Below are 25,574 nucleotides of genomic sequence, written 5' to 3' on the forward strand. Positions count from 1 at the left end.
AATGCATTGCAAAGTTTGTTTTCTAAAGCGCAACTCACATTATCCATCAATGTCGGGTCAGTGTCTGGATGGCCAACAAGGAATTTAACGATGGCAAGGTGGCCGTGTTCTGCTGCACACATGAGAGCCGTCGAACCGTCTTCGTCGTGGATGTTTATGTCAGCGCCAGCGGCCACTAGCATGCGAACCATGTCCAGCCTGCCGTGCGATACGGCTAACATCAGGGCAGTTTGGCCATGCTGGAAGTAAAAGATAAAGATTAATCCGCGCTCTGAATACCTACGAGACAATTTTGGTTTGCTATTCCAAACCCATTAGTCATAAAACATCCTTTGATTGAGTGGAACACATCCAGGTCTAAGTGATGAAGTGGATACTACAGTGTGTCCTTGGCTTATGGTGCCACTGACTTACAGGTTTTTTTCAGTGATGTTAACAGTGTTTCATAGTGCCATAAGTTATGGTGGAAATCCAAGAATTGGCATCAAGTTAATGGTGGTTATGGTGGTGTAACTTGATACAACAAGTTACAGCACTGTAAGCCCCAATAACACCGCAAAACCAACTTAGTGTGGAAATAAACTTATAGCGCGTGGTGCTGAAATAGATCCCTCACAGTACACCGATAAGCAGTCTTCTGTGTACCTCAGTAGAGGTGAAGTGGACTGCCGTTTGATTTTGTGACTTGCCAGCATTTCTATTGTTTAGGGTTGTGCTACTGACATAAATTCCACTTTCATTTGGTGAGCGGTTTCAGTAAGTTTCCTTTTGGCTTGCTACAGATGCATTGCTTTATTGTTACTGCTCTTTCGTTATGCTATCATAGCTTTCAGTTGTTTGTTCAATTACTTTTCTTTTAATGTTAATTTCAAATTGGTGTTTTGTTAACTTTAAACCCCCTGTATTTTATCCTGACTAGGATTCAATGCCTGCATAGTAATCTTAGCTTTGGCCATTTACAGTAATGGTTACCTTTGGTTCCATAATTTTATCCCTCAGCCTGTTATGTGATTTTGTTTGTTTTTAACATTGAAAGCACCGAGTTTTCGGTATTTCAATCCCATTTTTGTTAAATTTCAACATCCTTGTGTCAGCAGTAATGCCAAGTCCTGCAGTACTTTCATGTCATCCTAGGAGAAGGGCCCTTTTTATTTTAGGTAACATTGTATCTACAAACAACAATCTTCCTCTTGTGCTTTGGGGGTGTCCTCCTGGGCTTGTTTAGTGTCTTGATTATCAATCCCTCATTGTTCCCTTGAACCGGACTTCGAGCAGCTATGTTCCTTCCCTGGTTTCATCTTTTTCCTCATTTCTGAATGGCGATTGACGCTGTTTTATGATTAATGCCGTTGTAAGAATAAACTTTGTGTTTACTATAAAACTTGATTTTATACAAATGCATCTGTATAAACTCCAGTTCCCTGCTCCCTTCACACAGAGCTTGGTATAGGTACAGGAGAACAAATATTAGTATTACTATAGTCTACTCAAGGAAGTTGGGAGTTGGCTAAATATGTGCTCTGGAACCATTTTCTTTGAACGCCTTGCTTTCCAAAGCTGTTTGGTTCTGCACAGTTAAAGACTACATACTTTATGATTACAGAAATAACTCCATGAAAACTAGAGTTAATGTAATACAGAATACGACTCAGGCTTCAAATAAAAAGGTCACAAGGGTGCAAGAAACTTAGTGGTGACATCCTGATTTTTTATGTAAACAAATCAGTAATAAAGATTTTAATTTACAATCATGAAAATCCACACCAGTAAATTGGTAATTTCACGTCACTTAAAGGGGCATACGTAAAGTTTACCTACCTGACTAGCTTTGATATTTACGTCCCCCATCTGGAACAACCTCTGAACTACGCTGGCGTGTGTCTCCGAGCGGATCTGCGCTAAGGAGACCAACATAGTGGCTGTGTATCCTGCTTTATTTTGCTGATTGATGTTGCAGACCTTGGAGTCCAGCAGTATGGAGACGACGTCAAAGTTACCGTGGGAAACTGCGTAGTGCATGGCCGTGTTGCCCTAAAGAACAACAGTGTGCTTTAGTAATGTGTCTCAAGATTACCTGTGGAAGAGTCTCCCAGAGGATATCTTGCAAAGATGCAATGCATCACTACCCTAATACAATTGAAGTTGTATTTTAATATTTTACTTAATTTTATTTATTGACTAATTTGGTAATTTACCTGTTTTTCTGATGACTGATCTCCTCTTTCTTTATTTTCCATTACCTTCTGTTACTTATTTTGAATGAACTCCTTAATATTCTTTGGAAGCTTGAATGTAAAGTCAGTGGCCCTTTTGGTGGGCTTGTTCCATATGAACGGGTTCATCTTATGAACATTAATGATAACAAGAATCCAAAAACATTTGACAATTACACATACCCAAACAAACTTTCTGAATGCAACACAAAAGCCTTTACAGGCAGTTCCCGGTTATCAGCCGACTCGGTTATGAGCAATCCGGTTTTATAGGGCTCGTCTAGCGCCATAAAATTGTCGATTTATGGTGACACAATGAGCTAAGTTTCAGTTATCGGTGTCACTGATAACCAGTTATTGGCGCCACATAAATAGCTGAGGGACCGAAAACTGGGGACTGCCTGTAAACACTTTATGTCCTCATGACTCACATTCACATCAGAGAGATTTACTACACGCTGCAGTAGGGCCTTGGAGTAATCCTCAAACACGTCCATGTAGTCTTCGACTGCGTGAGGATTGGCATCCTTCTGGCTAGATACCTGAAAGAAGAATGAATGCGGTAAACTCGGATTACGGCAGCATGTCCAAGGACTTCATATGGAAAAACCCCTGTAGGGTGGAGTACTGTCAGTGCACCTCATCCGGTGCACTGTAGGCATTACATAAGGTTCTCTGCAGCGTCCCTTCAGCCCCCTTCATTCTTTTTACTGTATCTCGTTTCATATTTTCTTTCTTCCATCTTACTTTCCACCCTCTCCTAACAATTGTTTCATAGTGCAACTGCTTTGAGGTTTTCCTCCTTTTTCACCTTTAAACCTTTCTGCTATAGACTCTATATGGAGATACAGTATTCGTTATGACTTAAGCTGAATCCAGGCATTTACTCTTAAAATTGCCTTTATACATATAAATAATTCTTCTGCTTACCTCGTACTCTTCTTAAAACTAATTACATACAGCTAATCATGTTCTACAAGCATATTGATGCCAGTTCAGTTAGACTATATTTCAAAATTAGAAGGCTGGTTGATTCTCATTTCCAAGTGCAGTGGCATAAACTTGTCTTATGAGAAACCAAGGCACAAGCTCATGGAAGTTAACCTTGACAAGGGATGACCCCTTCTCTTAAGATTTAAAGTTAAGCAGTTTTTGTATCCCAAAAGAAGCAGCATTAAGAAAGTGACCAGATTGGGTTGTGAAGGAACGAATGAATCATGAAATTTACGCTATAAATCTAAGCACTGAGACAGTGAGAAGATGAAGTTGGATAGTTGGTCAAGCAAGACAGAGATCCAGATACTAATGCAAGATGGAATAAAGTTATGGGAGTGGAGGTCAAGTAAATGACTGAAATGTAGGTGCAGATAGGGGCCGAAGAGCCCCTCCATTCAGCCTCTGTAAACACTTAGTAGTGGTGCCTACATTGCACCATGGGTGCGCTATTACCTACAAGGATTTTACACTAGGTTAGAAATGAGAAAGTGTCTTCAGAACTGGCATCAAGCAAAGAAGACCATATATATAGTAACCTAAATAAACTTGAGAATTGAAAGAGAAACATTTGGTATAGTAATACAAGCAAGTAATCAGTTCATAATTGCTGAAATTTCTCAGATTAAATGGTTTGCGTTTTCTGCTACTGCATGCTTCATTTTTAGACCTACTTACCTTAAACCATTCTCTCTGGATGATATTAAGAGCATTAGTCAGCTGCTGGCCAGAGCGGACGGGTTTGCCGATGGAGTCATTGACAACCTTCATGGCTGCTTTCATTTCTCTTGAAGGCACACTCCTGAAACAGAAAAGAAATTGGGTTTTAACTTATAAATATAGCAGAGAACCAGACTTATTTCATATTTCGGAGGAAAATACGCCTGAATGAGCATATTAGAAAATTGAGAAAGTTTACGAATTCACTGTATGGCAGATGCATGTCCTGACATTGTATTGCCTTACATTATAAACAAATATACTTTCTATTCCATAACTTGACAACGCGAGATAAAGAACAGTTTGGGCTGACATCCAAGGGGAGACTGACCAAACTAATAGAGGGTTAAATCTGTTGAAGATCTCACATTAAAAGCATTACATTCCTATACATCCCCTAAAGCACAACGAAGTATATAATTTTTGCAGCACCCCTTGTCTCGAGTGTCCCTGCTTTTTGCATTTTAATTTTCATCTGTTCTCACTGCTCTCTTCTTTTCTTAGCTGTCTGGGTTCTTTAACTTTTCATCAGTCTCACAGTGCAACAATGACAATCTATGGGATTATGCAAATGACACTGTTTTGGTCCAAGCTTCTATTTCTGTCAATATTGACAGTATAATCACATTAATAATAATAATAATAATAATAATAGTAATAATAATAATACACTTCCTCTAGAGGTTCCTAAATCTGACTAGATTTGCAGCTACTATTAGGGAAGATTACTTGTCATTAGATAGTAATGCATAAAAAAATTCATTAAAATTCCATTTGTATATTACTTTTTTCAAGTCAATAACCAATAATCAAATACTGCTTATGCCTGGCAAGATTAAACAAACGCAAAGACTCACTTTTTCCTGCTACGTTCGCTGGTGGTGGTGAAGAGGGACGAGGCGCTCTGAAACGACGAGGCTACGTCTGGCTGGGAGCTGAACGAAGCTTCCAGTAGAGACGTGTCATCGCACGTCTCGTCCGACTCGCTCGACGAGGAGCAGGAACTGGGGGTTTTCGTTCTGCCCTGGATGACAGGCTCTGGATGCGATGGTCTGGAGGAAAGAGGCTTAAGAATAGTTATGACGAAGACTGCGCCTCCAAAACGCTACTCTCTCATTACTGAAAATGGTTCCTTGGATCTTTGTTAGATAGTGACCCCCTGAGGGTTTCCGGGGATCATTATCTTAATGATATTACAGTCTTTTGTTTATGTTTTTATGGTAATCCCAAACGGGCTTGTACAAAACAGGCTGCAAAGGTGGATACATAATTCATTAAAACCCTTGGAGTCACTATCCAAGAAAGATTCAGTCCCTCTGAATGGTAAGCAGTTGTCTTGCCCGAGGAGACCTCAATCACGCGTTTCTTGCTTGTTTATTGTAGTATTAATTCAGTTATAGTAAATATGTTCAGTTTTTCCCTTATCTTCTTAGGCTTCAATTTTCCAAGTACTGTGCAGTAGAGAGGTTTTGTTCATAGCATTTTGACTTCCTCTGTGGAAATGTCTGCTTAATGTGATTATTGATAGTAATATGTTATATTACTACAGGTAAAAGAAATGTATTTTATGTCCTAATTTTAAACAAATCCATGTGACGAAAGCAAATCACGTATAAAAAATATACTGCAATTACCAGAGCATGTTTTAGGTGAATAAAAACAATATATTATTTACCTCAGAATAGTATCAAAACTAATTTTGAAATATTATACAAGGTATAAACAGGCTTAATGGTTAAAGTATAATGTTAAGCAGAAAGCCAACTTTATTCAAACAAAAATAGCTACTTACTTCCTTGGAGTTGTGTCTTTCGTTTCCTCTTTTTCTTTTGCTTTCTTTACTGGACTTTTGTATTTACTTGTGTCCGTTCCTTTACTCTGCAAACTTTCGACTTTAGTTTCCTCACTGAGAGACTCATGCTTTCGTGCGCTCTGAGCGTCCGTGTTCTCGTCAAATCCCAAATTCACAACCCCCTCTGAAAATTTTGTGTAGGTCTGCTGTCTTGTGTAAGGCACACGCTTCACCTGCAAAATGGATTTACGACATAAATAGCATTACCTACATTATCTTAAATATGGTGAGCTAAGGGAGTCTTAATTTTAACTACCTAGGTTCAGGACCCTTGTCTTACAGAAGAAGCATTGTTCCACTTGGTATTTAACCTGTAGACTGCCAATAGTAACTCAGGCTCTGCTGATTTCATTGCTATGTACTTTTTGCACACAAGTGGGTTGGATTGTAATTATCTATTGAACACTCCCTGGGTTAATTTAAGCATAATTCAAGCCTATCGTCTTATAAAACGTCTCTAAAACCACTTACCGACCTATCAAATACAATATCGTCGTCGAGAAAGTCCCCTTCCTCACTGTCACTGAGAGGATTGTCAAATGTAAATAGGCCGTCCAGACTAACAAAATCAGTTTCTCCATTTTGACAGACATCCTTGGAAAACTTAACAGCATCACCGTGCAAACTCTGAACTGCATAGAGCCCACTGCCGTCAAATTCGCTAAAGTCGATGAATCCAGAATCGTCAAGGGGGTTACCAATTATTGACCATGCTTTGGAATTTGGCAACTGCTTTCCCTGGGTATTTAATCTGCCTCTGAAGTCGCCTGCTATGTTATGACCATTCATAATCAAGGCATTATTTTCCCTCTCCTCTTTTTCCTCATCGTGAAATATTTCCTCCAGTTTTTTCTCAACCGTATCCTTACTATTACAGCAACCCATGATAGTTAAAACACTGTATTTCATGAAATGACCGATAACTGCAAAGCACAATTCAAAATATGAGAGCTCGAATTGAACTGCGTGGAGTCACACAGCTAAACAGAATCTATGTGATCCCAAATGCTTTGTGTAAGATCAAGTCAAGTGATTATTGGTAACACAGTCTATCTGATAAGATTAAGAAAAGACACTAAGTGGACTCGCATATCTGATAGCAGATAAAAAGTACCAGTGACCACTAGCACTAGAAATAAAATAAATTATGAATAATTACTAAAAAGCCCTTGTAGGCATTAGCCGCTTTATTTCTGAACAGTGAAATAAAACTAGGATTAAAAATAGAGTAGTAAAGCCCTTGGCACAGAGATGAAAAACTGTTAAATTAGTCCTCTCTGTTGTTGTGGTTAAGCTCCTGTCACCAAAGATAATCAGTTTCCCTTGGTTAGACAAAGGATTTTGTAATTAACTATGGTATACAAGACTGGAAGCTTTCTCCCAAAATTTACAAAAGCAGTTAGATGTAGCTTGTATTCAGCAACACAGAATTTATGAGGCACTTTCTAACTGACAACACTCACGATTTCTAGGCATGAAAAAACAAAAATATGCTATCGATAAACTTATTTTGAGAAGACAGTACCTATAGTCTCTGTGGTATAAGAAGCTTCATAAATCCACTAGTAGTTTTTTGTTGTTATTCAATCATACTAGATTTAGATTCCTCAAATTGTTTAGTGTCACAAGCATTTGTTCACTGTAGGGAGTAATGTCATCAGTGGACCTTATGTGATGCACTGTAGGCATTACTTAAGGTTTTTCCTGCACTCTTTGGCCACTAGCTGTAACCCCTTTCATTCCTTTTGCTGGACTCCAGTCATATTGTCTTTTCCATCTTACTATCCACCCTCTCCTAACGATTGTTTCACAGACCAACTGCAAGGTTTTCCTCCACTTTTCAAACTGTTTACTCTAAGCTTCTCTTTCAGCGCTGAAAGACCTCATTGGTCCCACCCACAAGTATTTAGTTCAATTTAATAGTTTACGAGCTGTACAAATGCACTTCATAATCCTTTATGCATTAAAAGGGTATAAATTATTTTTAATAATTCTAAAGGTAATATTCATCTAAACGCAATTACCCATAGCTGTGAGGGAACAAAATGGGTGATGCTCCATTGTGAGCCTGAGAGCCAGTGTAATAAATTACAAATTATAACTTGCATATTATACATGGAAGAATACAGAAAGCAATAAATTATCATCTTAGTTTCAAATCAGCAGCCCTTACCTGTGGAGAGTTACTCATGGACGGAAAGCCAGATGACGTCTTCGATGAACCCCCAGAGGTAAGAGTGATCCCGGTTGGCTGAGCTGTTTTTGCAGTACTGGTCCTCTCTGAGAAGCTGCCTGTCCTGGTCACAACATTACTTTTCACTTCTTTAGATTCCTGAATCTTGCTGCTCTCTGAACTTGACTTAATGGATTCTGATAGCTTTGTCCCGGAAGAGGTTTTCTGAATGTGTTTCTTCCCCGCAACTTCATAAGAACTACTTGGTAACACATCAGATTTAGCTTGTTTGACGTCAACTTCACTCTGTCTAAAACTGGTGGAGGTTTGCATGGAAGCTTTGGTGTCTACAAAACTGTTGTTCATGCTTGATAGCTGAGATTCTGTCAGACTTGATTCTAGACTGGAAATATTCTTGACTACTGGAATATCAAGTCTCGGTTCAACCTTTGCTAGGTCAACCAATCGTGGGATTTTAGAGATCTGTGGAGGAATTGGTGGCAAATTTGTAGAAGACCCTGTCCCACTGGTGTTGACAAAATCTTTAGCAACAGACTGTATGGTTTCATGGCATTTGTCACAAATACGAACTCCAGAGCTACCATAAGACCTCCGTTCAACTTCTGGTGTGAGTGCTGGACTTGGAGTGGCACTCGTTTCACTGCCAAGTTCGTCTTTTTTTAGACTTATCGGCAAGGTGTTCACGCTTGTAGTACGTGTTTCTACTCCCTTAGTTTGTACATAAGCATTACTCTTAAGTTTAGACTGACTCTCCTTAACTAGAACATCCGCTGGCAAGGAAGACCCAGAGGCTACACTGCGCGTTCGAATATTGTCACAACGATCACAGATACGATCATTTATTCTATCACTGCTACAGCCAACCGTTCGAGTCTGCAAAGCTGAACACTTTTCGCACCACATATCAGTCAATCTGAAATCCCCACTACCAACAGATCTCACTTTAATATTGAAACATCTATCACAAACCATGGAAGAAATAGATCCATCGCCTATGGCGACAGACCGCGTTTTAATATTGGCACATCTGTCACAGAAATTATCATTGATTTTGTCCTGGCTAACACCTACGCTCACATAACTGGGCTGAGCCATGACCCCCACACTTTGACGTAATGGTTTTATGCTGGACTTATCAATGGCAGGTTTATCCAGCGATACCTGAATTGCACAGTTAACGGTTAGAGGTCTACCTGATCTCTCCAGGGCCAACAACTGCACCTGCCTAGCTTCCCAAGCAAGTTTAGCTTCTGTTAAATGTCTTTCTAGGTCATCCTCTGTATACAACTTGCTCTGACTGGATTCCCACTCTCTTCTGGCCTTAGTTAAATGGCAGTCTAGATCATCTCTCGTGAAGAGGTCCTTTCGACTGGACTCCCATTCTACTTTAGCTTGTGCTAAATAGGTCTTTAGGTCCTCATTAGTAAAGAGTTCTGCCTCTTTGGCCTCCCAGTCTCTTGCAGCATTTGCTAAATGCTCATTCAATTCAGCCTTTGTATACATTTCCTTTTGCTTGGCCTCAAATTCTTGCTGAACTCGTGTCAAACGTTCCTCTAATTCTGTTTTGGTGAAAAGTTCACTTTGCCTAGTCTCAAACTCTCTTTTAACACTTGCCACATGTTCCTCCAATTCTGCTCTGGTGAAGAGCTCACTCTGCTTCAGTTCCCATTCTCTCTTGGCTTTTGCTAATTCATTGTTCAAGTCTGCTTTGGTAAATAGCTCCCCTTGCCTAGACTCCCAGTCTTTTCTTGCTTTTGAAAGGTGCTCGTTCAAATCTGCTTTCGTGAAAAGATCATTCATGCTTAGGGCCGTAAATGTTCTCTGATCCCTTTTTCTTATCGTCTCTGTATTGGTGGAGTTGTCAAATGTTAGCACAGGTGGAGCTAGTTGTGGCTCTGACAGGCGACTTATTATGGCGGACTTTCTTCCAAGTTTTTGCAAAAAGGCATTTTTGGAATTGCTGTCCTTCTCCAGTGTGTCCTTTAAGTCGAAATTACTGTCGTCAGGATCGAAACATTCTAGGGAAACGCTACTCATACTTAATCTTCTCGTCTTTTCCTTCTGGGAGCCAAACGGTGTTCCCACGCTCTTACTGTCGAATGTCTTCTTGTTCCTCTCGTAGCAAAGCATACAAGGTTTCGCCTTTATCTCTCTCTTTCTATCCGCTTCTACCCTGTCGGTCGTGATTCCGACGGAACGAGTTCTCAACCCAATGTGAGTCACTCCAATATCTCTCGTCAGCACCCTGCAGTTGGTGGCCGCATCTCTGACTTGTTTTCGGACGACGGAGGGAGTGCTCGGCAAACTGTGACCGGAGATTTTACCAGATTTGTCTAAACTTGACCTTCTTTCTGAAGACAGATCTTTTATTGTCCTTCTGTCCAGTATGTGATCATTTGCCTCTTTGATGAAAAGAGGAAACTCCTCAATGACTGAATCTGCCTCCGAGCCTTCGGAAATTGATCCTCTCCTTGCTCGACGATATGAATGAAACTCTTCTAAGTTGACTCTTAGAGCTGCAAAAAAATAAAAATTAATAAATACTATATAAACATGGGAGAAAGTACTGTATAGCTAAAACAAATTTTCTGTGCAGTGAAATTTAACTAGACGAGCAAGTTCTAAATCTCAACAACCAAATTGCACAAATACTTTCAATTTTGCAACTGGCTGCCACACACATACAGACCCCACCCTACTTACGAACATTCAAATTATTCCAAATATTGTTTTGTGTCCCTATTCTGTATATACAGTTATGGTGTTTTGTGCTTTAGGATGAAAAATGAACGTAGTACTGATTTCATCTCATACTGTACATAAATAGGAATGAAGAAGTACATTAACGTTCTTGAAAATAATTCAAAATACAAACGACCATCCAGAACGTAACTCAGTCTTAAGTGGGTTGTGTAGGTACATGAAAAAGACGCATTTCACATGTACCAGTATTATTATGTTCAAACATTATTTCACATGTTGCGCGCCATTAGAGTATCCCATGTTAAGTCCAGTAATATGATATGGCAACATTTAAGTATTGGCAACATTGTAATTATTGCCTTCGTGAGGCAGTCTCATCTCGTCTGTCTGTTTGTTTAGCTGGCTGCTCTTTGTCCCCTGGATCTTGTATATATTTCTACAATAGACATTTAGAATCTACATTTAAGTTGTGTCCTTGCCCCTCCACTTAAGGTTAAGGAGTTTACCAACACATACAGGTTGGTGTCTGTATATTCCCTCATCATCAACAGGCTAATTACAACATTCCTTCATCACATTACGTACAAGGTAACATGAAAGACGTATAACAAAGTAGTAACGTGAAACGGCTCAACACTTACGTGATTCACTTCGTCTTCGCCGCATCCGTGGAGTGACCATGCCAGTGTTCCTCAAGTGGTGGAGTCGACCTTCTAGTTCATCCTCTGACATGTCCGACACATCTCCGTCTATACTCGGCGGCAATAATAAGGCGGGATCATCGCCTTTTTGGAAGTTTTTAAACTGCTGAATCAGCAGGCGTTTCTCTTCCTTGAGGACGTTTAGCTTAATCTGTATTTTTGAAGAAAGAGAACTGAATAAAACTCTTCATCATATGATATTGTTAATGGTAATCTGTTTACAATGAAACTAACTGAAGCATAATTGAAGGAAGGAATCAGGAATGGTGGTAAAGTGCGTGGCTAAAAAGTTGTGAGGAATTTCAGAATGAATAAAATATGAAAACCTTCTTACAATGGAATGAATAATGATTACTAAAATGAAATCCCCCTTTCCTAGTGGAATCTGTCATTCCAATATTTCTCTCATTTTACAGTCAGGTCATGAATGTTTACCTGCCAGCAGAACAATATAACTTGAACAAAAACAGATGATATCAGTTAAAACTACTTTAGCATGGTTAGGTCCAAACTAGTTACTCTTAGGCCTAAAGACTCATAGTTATGCATTATTCTGTCAAATGTCTTAGATCTTTGTGAAATATAAAAATATCCTAAATACTAAGTGGCCACAAATATTTCTGTATTGATTACCAAAACAACTCACTGGATTCAGCAGTGACTCGAGACCCATTAAATAATGAACTGAATTATGTGTCTGTATATAAAAACTATTCCTCAATAGTTAACCAAACAGAAATAGTGCTACACTAGATATCTGACAGATCGCATCTACCAGCATTCTACTCTTCTCATATTCATACCTTTGGATCCTCTTCAATGATATCCTTTAAGAAAGCACAAAAGGAAAGAAAATTATTTTGTTTAGTACTTAAATATTGCTATTAGTACTTGAAATATAAATTCACAATATGGCAAGAATCCATATCTCTGGTGTTTGCTACTTAATGTCTGTTGGAGCCAGGCACAAATACTTGAACTTTTCTTGACAACCACCAATAACCTTTTCTTATACTCTATAACATTTTTCACATATTTTTCCACTACAGAGAACGAGCGGAGAATTTGAATGCTGAAACGACGCACAAGATAATTTACGGCTATACTTGCACATTACCCTTCGCCAATTCCCTTCCAAGGTTATCACCTGGGCTGGATCATTTTTGCCCACCCAGAAACAACAACAAAAAATGTTAATCTTTGTAATTCCTCTAATCAACTTTGAAAAACTATGGCATTTTTAATCATTTGGTTCAGTCAATGCCTTCATTTTCTCATTTCATTCCAGAGGTGACCATATTTTGCTTTGAGTAATAGTAACTGAAAAACAATTCCTACATAGAAAAAAGGGTATGAACACACTTCTAATGGTAAAAAACAGGTCAGTGTACATTTAAAGAGCTGAAATAACACTGGTTCCTCTGTAGATCCTTTAAACAATACAGCGCACCAACCTAACTAATTTTGAGGATACAAAAAACAATTCAGTTTGATGTCAAAATCCAGCAAATTCTAAAAAGATAAATAGGTGGTTCTCACTTTGATGAAAACCCTACATAAGGTATCTTGAAACCACATCAAATGCCCAGTGACAAGAATGGTTTGTATTTACAAATGTATATGAATAAATTCATAAGAGATAAATCAAATCAGGATTGACTGAGGAGGTTACGACAAGATACATGAATGGAGGACTGGAAAAATGATGTCTGATACTTTACCTGTAGCATAGGGATGTTCTTCACCTCCTCCTCAAGTTCCTTCAAGCGTGTGAGGCTGGATGCCATTTGATCTCGGATGGACTTTATAAAGAGAAAACAAAAGATAAAGATGATGCTTAAGTCTGAAACATAAGGGCACAATTTTGAATCTGAAGAAAAGTAGTTTTAGGTAATGTTATGAATAGTGATTTTAAACTATTCATGAGTAAATATAATAAAGCTCATGTTTTGAAGACTGTGTTCTTGTCGAATTTACATATTTACTATGCAAACAAATCATTGCCTTAGATCAGTCTTTATACCTTGGTCTGAAGTGGTTGATTCACTTGGCAAACAAGATGATGATCCTGCTGACTTTTAGGAAGGAGACTTGTCATAGTGATATTCCATCATTCCAATACCTGTTCCTACAATTGTTACACTCTATCAGAGTTCCACCGCTCTTACTCTCTTTTTCCAAGTTTACTACTATTCTGCCAACCATTCTACAGGATGAATAAATTACACAGGCCTGTCAAAATTGAAAGGATTCTGTTTTCAAGATCACAATGACTTCCTTTAACCTGTCTCATTATCACAAAATCCTCAATATTGACTCCTATCTGGGCCTGACCAGTTGATGGTGTAAGATTCAGGTTTCCTCAACTTAATCAGTTGCATTGATGACTTCTTTGATCTGGTGATGACTGACTGTTTCTTCTTCTCTTGATTCTGATTCTTATGTCCTCCATTTCCTAACAGACATCCTCTTTCCTCCCCCTCCCCTCTTCCTCTGTCTCCTCCACAGGAGTCCAAGTTTTTTTTCCATCCACTGCCTGAGAGTTACAGGGAAAAAAGGCTCCACCACCATTGAGGATCATTTGAAAAACCTCCACAAAAATGGCATTCCATCTCCCAGTAGTATTCCCTAGTGCCTAAGAGTTTTGCATTTGGAACAAGTAATTTTCATGCTAAAAACTATATTTAATATTTAATGGGTGGTTTTAAACCTTTCCAAGCTTCTACAATTGCAGTTTGCATTCACATTAGCACTGGAAAGTCAGAATCAATTATTATTTTGAGGTCTTCCAATTATTTCCTATTGTAAAAGACTGCTCCCAACCACAGCTGTTCCTACATATGAAAATCATCATCATTTTGCTGAATCAGTACAGTATATCTGCTCACCCACTGCAAACAGAAGGATAAAGACCGTCTACAGCAATGATCTGTACTTACAAAAAATAAATGTTTTAAAGTTACCACACTATATTAGAAATATGTGACATGCATAACTGGTAATCTATCAGAAACAGAAGGCATCTGTAATATTAAATGATTAAGCTGAAAATGAAGTACATTTTTAAAAATAACCTTAAATCACATATGTAGAGCACTGAATAAATGTATATTGATACTTCATAAGTGTTTTGAAAAACATTTTGTTGTAGTAAATTGTATGAACTGTTCATCACAATCAGAGCAATATTTCAATAATTATACTTAGACTAAGAGCAAAACTTTCATTCAGCCCTGATTTTATGATATGTATAAAATAATCACAGTGCTGAATATTTAATTCATAGATTACCCAAATGTCACGAATAACAAGGTTCAACGAACAACAATAAACATGTCCAATATAAGGCTGTGACATCTCAAATTACACCTGAAACAGATATCAAATGAATGTCAGTGTGTCAAGTATGGCCACTGTTGTTTCCATTGTATTCCTCATCAGCATACCATAAAAATAGACATGAAGAACAGACTAAATGCATTACATTTATCTACGTAGCATTATTTCACCTATCTCGATTAAGAGGATTTAAAGACATTTCTTTCAATGGAGCACAATCATAATAATCCAAGCCCTGAACGGCAAAGCTGTACGCTATCATATGCATGGCCCAAAGCTACAGCAACACTTTCTGACACCCCTACAAAAAAAATGAGAGATTATGAACAGGTCTAAGACTACGCCAGGGTTTAGTCAAAGCAAGGCTCTTCCTTGGCAGTTCACAAGACGTTTTCATGTGTAAGTGTAGAGTTACGTACAAATATCACAACACAAAACACTGCAACAGTTTCAGTTCAAGCGCCGACATTAGTCAAAGCGAGGCCTTGCACTGTCTGAAGTATACGAGACTTTAATACGCTACCTGCAGTGTGGAGGTGCTGACTCCCGACATGCCAGAAGCGATGCTCATGGCATCGAGGTCTGGATGTGTTGGTGGGTACCCCTGAGCGGCGTTGAGAGCAGCTAAAGCCTCTGACAGACGATTGGGCACTGTCTGCTAAAAGGCACGTTATTAGAAAAGCTCCCTCAGTTCTGCAATCAACATTTTTTTCTTTTCATTATTATTACCCCAACACCACTGACTGCTCTACTGATCAAGTGTTACAAAATTAGTAAGTGGCAGTAATTAAAAAAAAAGCTATTTTTTTTTGTGAATTCCTTCTCGAATTCTGTCTGACTTGAATGAAAAGAATGAATAGTTTGTTAAGGATCAATTCCAGTCTTCCGTGAGAGTAATAACAAAAACAGACCCAATAAAACACAATTATAAAGAAAAATACCTCTAGAATATCTTTTCTGATAATGTCTAATATACCTTACAAACACACACACACACACAAGGCTGAGAGCATGATTATAAGCAGTGTAAGAAAACAAGCTAAACACACTCATGCAGGCTCTAGAAAGCTCTAGAATTAGTGTTTAAAGTGCTTTTCACTGCCGTCTCCATTTAGCAGGCATTAATCCAGTGGTAGCTTAGCCAGTATTCTTTTGTTTTCGATAGTATTCTCATCATACTGTCATACCTTCCCTCTAGGAAATAATTATCTGACACCTGCATCTAGCAAAAGTCAAGGTCGAAACATTTCTGATCAAAACGGCCACCCGTTTTCATCCATTTCATGCACAGGGTACCGCGGTAAGCGCGACTCTAATACGGAGATTGGGATTTAATGAAATTACTCTCCAAGAAAAAATCCAAATATTGCAAGTCATCATTTCCAATTAACCCTCATGTCTCCTACTCCAAAAAAAAAAAAAAAAAAAAAAAAAAAAAAATTAGATTTTTCATTCAAGTTATTTTTGGGCACAATTTTCCTGGGTAGCCTCTGTCCTCATAACAGTGGGATCAAGTAATGATGTCGACAGTGAGAATACTGATCAAGGCCTTTCCACACTGGATCTGCTTAAAATCTTTTTAATCGTGTTGGCATTAGAGCTACGTCCTTTAATAACTGGTTGGGGATGTTTGAATTCTTCCGAAAGAACACTTACCTGTTGTATTATTCCGACGTTATTGGGAGGCAAGTATCCTATAATTGTAGGCTGGCCCCCGTTGGGGGTCACCCCAACGGTAGTTGCATTCTGTAATCCACTCGCAGACGAGATGGAGCACAGGGACGAGACAGAGTTTGTGCGTTGGCGTCGCTGCATCAGAGGCGATTCGTCTAGTACTGGAATGCCAAAAGGAATTGTGAAAACACTTTGTTTATAAGTTTATGCCACCTGTGCTATTTTGAGAAACATGTTGCCTTGTGCTACATTCCCAGACAAAAAATAGACGCAATATGTAATGTTACCATCAACATCATTGCCTTCAACTTCTTAATTATAAACTGCATGTGCAACATTTATGAGAAAAACAGGGGATGAATCTTACATTATCACACCATAAAGTGCTACAACTTAGGCATACTACGTAATGTACAGAGAACTATGGATGACAGAATTAGCAAAGACAATCATCTAGACTTCCTTCTTAGCAATTATTCTTCTGACTACTTCCTCTCACCAAAAGTTGCCACGAGCAGGTTCTGCTTAAAATATACTTACTGTCATACATGTACAAGCAATAACACATACGTAAAATTTTAATCTCCACCTTTATTAAAAGGAATCTATGCAGAAGCTAACAATCAGTTTGAACAAACTGTTTGAGTTAAAAGTCTTAGTCCCATACACTTACTCTGCCTTGGAAGTGGAATGTGATCTTGCAAGACTTGACCCCAGCTTTGGGCTTAAGGGGTAGTGTTGGGCATAAAGGCTTTGGTGGGACGTATTACTATACGAGGACAGGTCCACGGGCAGTGTTTCCGAGCGACTCTTGTGACGGCGGGCATCCTGGGAGTTCTCGAGCATCTCCTCAAAGTCTAGAACGGCTTCCTGTTGGAAAAATGGTTTGAGATATATTAAATATAAGAGAATTCCTTTTAAAAGTCAAGCAACTAATCTCATGCCTATACGAACATTCGACTTTTAAACATTCAGATACAAAGAAATGGGATCGCAAATTAAAATTGTGTTTCAGATCATCCCTTTTGTCACCTGTAAGTTCAAATCGTGTTTTGCATGTCTGTTCTGTACACACACATGAAAAAACCTACATTACTATCTTGATCTCATTTGTGAGTTGGGTGGTGTCCATACTTCTAACACTGGCTCAGTCCAAAAACAATAGGTTTACTAATAAACAGATAAAAAAAAGTTCACAGAGAAAATGAAGAGAGGAACTTGGCATTCATGAAAGTCCTGACTGAAGAAAAAGCCCCCCACTATCACTGAAATTATCACTAGGGGATATGACTCATTACACTTTTCAATATGTCACCCTTTCACACCCCAAAACCCCAGTCCCTCCTAATACTTGCAAATTTCTCTATTTCCTTCCTCGCTAATCTCCGAGCTCCCTTGCGTCTCACCTGAAGAGCTTCGCTGGCATTGAGATCTGAGCTGGAATTCGCAACTGAGGTGGAATGTGTCGCACTGGTGACTTCTGGATGTAGTGTTCTTCTTAGGGTATTGCACTGTCTCAGCGGGAGAGGGGGAGGAGTCTTCTCCCGCCACGAATGGGTCCTCTGAACTTTGGACGAAATGCTGTGGCGACTCACCAATTCTTTCTTGCGTGATTCTTCGATCTTCAAAGTCAAGGAGGAGAAGGAGGGCCATCAGACTACATAAACTTTTATGCACTTACTAATAAGGCAAAATTCTGGTTAATGATTGTAACACATAATGTGCTTTAAAAGATGGTTCTAAGTCAAACTTCGTTTTTCTAATATTAGAAATGACAATGTTAAGCAGCTCTTGCCATTCATATGCCTTAATGATAAAAAAAAAAAGGTCTGTTATAGGAATAAAATAAAGGGGGACATTACAGAATTTGGGAAAACATAAGATTGGAGAGTATCCCAGGCATTATGAGGCTAGTTGATCTCTGAATAATTATAAAAAGTAGCAAAGTGGCAGGTAAATAGGTTGCCTTTGTCATAATTAAAAAAAAAAAAAGAAGTCCCAGTAACGTCTCAGATAAGGATGATTGTAATCTAAATTACAAAGTGAAAGGTATGATTCCTGGCTTAGTCATTCTCTGAAGCCAACAACCGTTTTCTTTCTTCAAAACGTACAATTTCCAGTCTCTCTTGGCTCAGCAGTTCAGGTATCTCGTTTTCTTTGCCAGAAGTTAGGCCCAGAAGCACCTCCATGGATTTGGTCTGTCTCCGCCGCGCCCGCTTCAGTTTCTTCAATTGGCGCAGGGTGGGGCTATCGTTTTTCGATCCCTGGAATAACAAGAAGACCAATATCAATAATACTGTACTATAAATTTATGATTATGGTTACATCTCGCAAAATACAGTTAAACCATGTTACAGAATCTGGTCAAAGTCTGTAACATACGTTGTGTACCGGTTTAGTTCATGTTTGTTCCGCGTACCAGTTTTCCAACAAAACTTTTCTAATCCTTTTTGTAAAAATAATACAAAATATCATAAAAAAGAGAGGAATCAGATATATATTATCACAAAGATGAGTGTGTTCCACACTTATTAAAACTAATTCACAAACATATAATGCAAACTCTGCACACTGAATTAAAAATTCTAAGATAAAAAAAGGTAAATTAAAATTTTAAAAAAATATATATATAGTCAATATATACATATATATATATATATATATATATATATTATAATATAATATATTATATATATATATATAATATAATATATATATGAAAAACTAGGTCCATACCACTTAAATAAAAATAAAAATAAATCTAAAAAGATAAAAAAAAGGTAAACTTAAAATTTTAAAAAAATGATATAATAATTATAGTTAGAATAATATTATTATATATATATATATTATATATATTAATATATATATATATATATATAGTATATATAGATATATATATATATATATATATATATATATATATATACGATATATATATATATATATGAAAACTAGGCTCCATACACTAAATAAAAATAAAGATCAAATCTAAAAAGCAAAATACTTAGCAAAATCGTCTAACCTGCGTCAACATATCACAGTATCTCACAAAATCCAAGTCGATGTGATAGCCGTACGGACAGCAGTGGCACCTCCCAGACCTGCCGTTATGCGCCCGCGACTCGCGAGAGTTGGCCCCCGAAGGCCCTCCGTCCGCTGGAAGAAGAAGATGAGTGAGTCTACGGAAATTAATTTTGGGGATCAATATCAAATGACTCGTTCGACATTTATGATTCAAAACTGATGGAGACATCAATTCCAGTTTAATGTTGAAAATAGTGAATTCTTGATTACTTTTAAAACATACTAATAAAAACCACACAAATGGCAATGCTAGGGAGACATCCAATCATGGGTGGCTATTCATGCTTAACCAACAGACGGCGCCATAGTTGGAAGGAAGGGGCGTACCAGTTGGAAAATACCCCCAAACATAATTATAATTAAGTATTGATCCAACAAGACATATTTAGCAAAGATCATAACATTTTCCTGAAAAAAATTATCACTTAGACCGACCACCATGATTTGGGTAAGGGAGTAAGGCATAGGCCTATGCTATAGCTTAGTTACTGTATCTTGCAATGAGGCCTTGGGAATCTAGTGTAAGCAGGTACAAGGTCCCAACGAGGTAATTAACCTCATTTCAATTGAAAAACACGGTTTGATTTTCCTTGCAAAATAGTTAAAAAAAATAGTCAAATGAGCTACATTAGTAGGAAAAGAGATTAGTATAATATATATGTGTATATATATAATATATATATATATATATATATATATATATATATAATATATATATATATATATGTATATTACTCTTTACACCAATATTAGTGCTACTTCTGCACTACTTATAATAGTGATAATATAATAATAATAATAATATAATAATATAATATAATAAAACTAAAACTAAATCAGGCACCTTGTGAGTATCTGACTGTTGTAGGTCGTATCAATGGCAATAGAGAACACCATTATTATTATTATTATTATTATTATTATTATTATTATTATTGTATTATTGTAACTTAAAATACAAAAACACAACACGTGACGCAGAGGTTAATGTGAAACATTGGTTATTTTTTCAGCAAATATAGGCCTACATATCTCTAACTTTTGTACCAGCACAACTGGTAATACTATTTCTGCCACTAATAATACTTCTATTATCAAGATTACTACTAATTACATAATACATCACCATGATTATGGCCATCCCATCGGCGGAAGTTGAAAATGGTTTAACAGGATAGAAAATAACAGCAAATGAATAAATATATATATATATATAGAATTTACAGATAGACGTAGAAGTTAAGATTTAAAAGATACGCTATATTAAATGATTAATAAGAATATGTACATAAAGATATGCAAACAAGTTAATAAACTGAATTATGTATATAATGATATTCAAACATAGGTCTATACAGCCATGTGCGTAGTCAGAATGCCCCAGCCTTCAATTCTGAAAGTTGAATTATTTTTGTCATGTGGCTCCTAACCCATCCATTCCTTCCCCCACTCTCCTACACCCATCCCACAACAAGCTTGCGCGTAGAAACACTACCGAAACTGAAGTGGGCGGGAAAAGGGGGAAAGAAACATTACTAAAAAAAAAATGTCTCACCTTTGAGCGGGGAGAGGCTTCGAAAGTAGTCAGCTGCATTTGTGTTTTTCATGGCTTCGGTCGCTTATAATTCTTGTCTATACAACCGCTTAAAATTCGCTATTTACAACCATCTGCAAAGGGAAAAAAACATGCATTAGACGTTGTGATAAATGAATGAATAAAACAACAATAAATATATATATATTTCTTGGCCTTTACAAACAGTTACGTCTCCAACGAACCCAATATCTTCCTGAATCCATTTATTCCTTAAATACACATCGTCCAATGCTGTGTAGGTGTGAGTGTATATATATATATATATATATATATATATATATATATATATATATATATATATATATATATATATAAACACAACACATTTATTCTCCGCTTCACTCCGTCTTTTAAATTCAAATTCGTTTAAAAGCAGCGACTCCGCTGAATATAATGCTTGTTTCTGGGCAAGCAAGCATGTGACTTGCGCATTGAGACCGACGATGATCACATGCGCGTGGAATGCTTTTAAAAATCACCACGCAGGACTTATTTTGTCAGCGATAAACAGTTCTATTGACCTTGTAATGTCCTCATTACCATCATCTTTAATAATAATAATAATAATAATAATAATAATAATAATAAAACCAGTTTGAAAAACCTTCAATGGCGAAGCCAGTTAGTCTAAAATGAGACTGATTATGCTGCATAATGGAGCTGTATAACCGGTTATGCTTGTAATCAAACGTGATAAATATAGAGCTATGTCATTATTGTCACCATAGGTGACTGTGGTGGGTCGCAGAAAGACTGGGAAAAAAAAGGGGGGGGGGAGTGTAGCAACTTCATCCCTAGATAGGCCTATTTCCACCGTATACACCACACTGGTGAACATGCTATGGAGAGGCTTAATTTACTCCTAAGTTTATCTATACTTTCCGAGTTCATGCAAGTGTTATACACGTATTAATGTGTATGTACGTGTATACATATATATAAGCAAAGACTGTATATACATATAAATCATACGAAAAGATATATAAGAAAGAGTGACATTAAAAAAAAGACAATCAAGTCACCAATTCAATTCGCATCAACTACCAGACCACAATGCGCCATTTTTGCAGTTAATTAGCAAATTAAAACCAATTAACTAGTACCCAGAGGGTTCTAAACATCGTCCCAGAGAGAGAGAGAGAGAGAGAGAGAGAGAGAGAGAGAGAGAGAGAGAGAGAGAGCCTAGAATCACAGTTAGCCAAATCATGTCACGTACGAAATCGTGATGCCTCTCTCTCTCCTCTCTCTCTCTCTCTCTCGTCCTGAAAGAACTTGAAGCCTTAATGACCTTCAATTATAAAATTAGCTTCGAATCAACCGGAGGATTGTGACCCAGAGGTCAAAAGAGGTCAGTGACCTCACTGTAAGAGAGAGAGAGAGAGAGAGAGAGAGAGAGAGAGAGAGAGAGGCTGTGGTAGGCCAAACTAGACGTATGAGGTAGATTTTAAAAATATAAAACTACTTTTTTATGGAAGGGTCCAGAAGAATAAAATGTCGCCTAAGTCTGCCATTACGTGAAGGAAGTGTTCTCTCTCTCTCTCTCTCTCTCTCTCTCTCTCTCTCTCTCTCTCTCTCTCTCTCTCTCTCTCTCTCTCAAACACGTCAAAAATATGGGACGATTTGCAACACTTGGCTGCGACACTTCTCGTGACCTTGGGAGGTAGGGTGGAGAGAGAGAGAGAGAGAGAGAGAGAGAGAGAGAGAGAGAGAGAGAGAGAGAGAGAGAGAGAGGTGGTGGTTTGAGGCATCGAATTTCCTTCCTGTGGACTTCTTTTATCAGGTGGATCTTTCGTCATCACCTGACGAAGGTGTGTAGGGGAGAGAGAGAGAGAGAGAGAGAGAGAGAGAGAGAGAGAGAGAGAGGAATGTTTTAAATCCTCTCTTTCTCTCTCTCTCTCTCTAGATAGCTGGTAGTCCTAGCTACAATGCGGGCATGTTAAACTTTAACATCAACAATGTCTGTTAAGGGCAGTTGGACCCACAGCATATCTTATCTTGTTTTGACGTATGTAGGTGCAAAGAGAGAGAGAGAGAGAGTTATTTCTCCTCCTCTTCTTCTTCTTCTTCCACGTGACATCTAATGAGACCAGGTGCTGTAACGAGATTAAATAAATGCTTAAACATTTACCATGCGACTAGTGTTATGTACTGTTCAGCTCAGAATACAAAGGAATGAGAGAGAGAGAGAGAGAGAGAGAGAGAGAGAGAGAGAGAGAGAGAGAGAGAGAGAGAGATTAGAGTAATCGACAACTGATGATGACACATAATGAGAATTGGTATTTTAGCTGGGGATGAGATTGTCTGCGTGCTGAGAGAGAGAGAGAGAGAGAGAGAGAGAGAGAGAGAGAGAGGGAGAGAGAGAGAAGCGGGAGGTGCTAGCAATGGGATGAGATTAGTCTATAACTAAAGCCACCCCAACATCTGTAACTTATTTCCCCTCCCTCTCTCGCTCTCTCTCTCTCCCTTCTCTCTCTCTCTCTCTCTCTCTCTCTGTTACTACGACCTCAGTCACCCCTTCCTCTCTGACCCCCAGAACCCCCCTCCCCCCCTACACTCCCTTCCCCCACCTTCCAAACCCGGTTTCTTCTTCTTCTTATCCGAAGCCATTGGCGATATATACTCCTTTCTTGCAAGACACGAAGGCGGAGTAGAAGGCGAACATGGAGGAGGAGAATAGTAGGTGGCAGGAGACAGAGAGAGACAGAGAGAGAGAGAGAGAAGGCGGAGGCGTGGGTGGTATATATAGGAGAGAGAGAGAGAGAGGGAAAGAGAGAGAGAGAGAGAGACCTATGATGCTCCTTTCCAATGCATATGCCGTCCAGTTAGGCTTAATAAACGTTGTATTTTAATGAATTCTTGATACAAAGAGGAGAGAGAGAGAGAGAGAGAGAGAGGGCTCATACAACCCACCATTGCAAGAGACATATTCCTCAATAACTGTTTTGCCGTTTTATTAACGGCCTTTTCGAACCCACAAACAACAGCCCACCAACACTTTATACACATACACTACCGGAGGTAGGTGGGGGGCGGGGGAGCGGGGGGATGTTCTTGGGACCCCTCGCGCCCAAAAAGGAGACACGACATCAAATTGGGGACGCAGGTGGTTGCCGAATTCTGCGTCAAATGACGACGGAAGGAATTGGCGTCATGAGGAGGACAGGAGCTCTAAATTTGGGCTGGGTATAGTACCATACCAAACAGGTGCCAAACGGGGCACTACTGCTGGTGTCATGTGTGTCAAATGAGTGAAAGGTGCCACGCCTTGGACACATGTCGGGGATTCGAGAGAGAGAGAGAGAGAGAGAGAGAGAGAGATTAGAGCGAGATTCGAGAGCATTCAATTTTATGGAACACTAGACCTATATATATTCGATTTTTAGGCCCTAGCTTCTAGAATATTTCTAGATGACTTAGTACATAAGGATATTCATAAATGAGAGAGAGAGAGAGAGAGAGAGAGAGAGAGAGTATTCGGTTTATGGAAGACTAAACCTACCCGATTTTGTATAGCCATTCACTGTAGGCCTAGAACATTTCTAGATGGCATATAACGACGTGAGAGAGAGAGAGAGAGAGAGAGAGAAGAGAGAGAGAGAGAGAGAGAGAGATCTAGAAGCTCCTACTCGAAGGGAAGTTGTCCTTCGTCCATCTGCCCATATAAAGGGAGCCAGGCTATAGCTATTCCCGCCGGAGTACCTTTTGATATACGATCGCGTTGGAGGATGTGGGCTGCCCCGAGAGAGAGAGAGAGAGAGAGCGAGAGATTTCAGTACCAATTACAAGTGGGTTTTAGTGTTTTAATTCGACAGATACCCACGCAACAACGGCTCCTATAGCTGAACCGAGAGAGAGAGAGAGAGAGAGAGAGAGAGAGAGAGAGAGAGAGAGAGAGAGAGAGAGAGAGGTGGGTTAACCGGTTGGTATTAGCGTAAAGGGGGGAGGGGGTGAGGGGGTTTCATTATAAAACCTAACTGTGACTGCATTATCGATCACTATCAGTCAGGAGCTCGATCAGAAAACGGAGATAAAAGTCTGATAAGGGAATTTTCAGTCTTGTTTCAGATGGCATAATTTACGTAAAAAAAGACTGATAAAACATTATTCAAATAAAATATATATATAAACTTTTTTTTTTCATTATACAGATAATCTAAACCAAATGACGTTCGCTATCAATGAAGTCTGGATCATTTTCGATATGTAAGTTCTAGGCCTATATGCGTGATTTCACCATTATATATCGACAATGAACCAAACAGCCGTTTTACAAACACCATAATAAACAGGTTTTTCCAAGGATTCGAGTCCTACGAGGTTAACGGAGTCCTGCAGGAACAACAGAGTCCTACAGGGTAAAGTTTTTAAACTATTTTTAAATTTAACTTGAACCAAACTTGCTTTCCTACACAAAGCCTGAAGCCGTTGGGGAGTACATAGGCCTAGAAATACCCTCCTCAAAGAAGTTAAGAGAGAGAGAGAGAGAGAGAGGAGAGAGAGA

General features: G+C 38.5%; 1 protein-coding gene across 1 annotated transcript in view; it reads right to left on the reverse strand.

Annotated features, from left to right (window-relative positions):
• Positions 1–25,574, reverse strand: part of LOC135204617 (uncharacterized) — a 42,263-nt gene that overhangs the window by 3,300 nt on the left and 13,389 nt on the right. The window contains exons 2-19 of the mRNA XM_064234763.1: positions 21,032–21,144; positions 19,415–19,548; positions 18,501–18,653; positions 17,796–18,011; positions 17,063–17,259; positions 16,879–16,910; positions 16,372–16,550; positions 15,239–15,373; positions 13,098–13,178; positions 11,317–11,527; positions 7,952–10,488; positions 6,250–6,750; positions 5,719–5,951; positions 4,784–4,978; positions 3,885–4,008; positions 2,645–2,755; positions 1,819–2,031; positions 39–239 (exon numbers count right to left, since the gene is read on the reverse strand). Of these exons, the coding sequence (XP_064090833.1) occupies positions 39–239; positions 1,819–2,031; positions 2,645–2,755; positions 3,885–4,008; positions 4,784–4,978; positions 5,719–5,951; positions 6,250–6,750; positions 7,952–10,488; positions 11,317–11,527; positions 13,098–13,178; positions 15,239–15,373; positions 16,372–16,550; positions 16,879–16,910; positions 17,063–17,259; positions 17,796–18,011; positions 18,501–18,653; positions 19,415–19,548; positions 21,032–21,083 (5,505 nt within the window). The 5' untranslated portion in view covers positions 21,084–21,144. The remainder of the gene's footprint in view (positions 1–38; positions 240–1,818; positions 2,032–2,644; positions 2,756–3,884; positions 4,009–4,783; positions 4,979–5,718; positions 5,952–6,249; positions 6,751–7,951; positions 10,489–11,316; positions 11,528–13,097; positions 13,179–15,238; positions 15,374–16,371; positions 16,551–16,878; positions 16,911–17,062; positions 17,260–17,795; positions 18,012–18,500; positions 18,654–19,414; positions 19,549–21,031; positions 21,145–25,574) is intronic.

This window comes from Macrobrachium nipponense, chromosome 47 (assembly GCF_015104395.2).
Source record: "Macrobrachium nipponense isolate FS-2020 chromosome 47, ASM1510439v2, whole genome shotgun sequence".
Taxonomy (NCBI): domain Eukaryota; kingdom Metazoa; phylum Arthropoda; class Malacostraca; order Decapoda; family Palaemonidae; genus Macrobrachium; species Macrobrachium nipponense.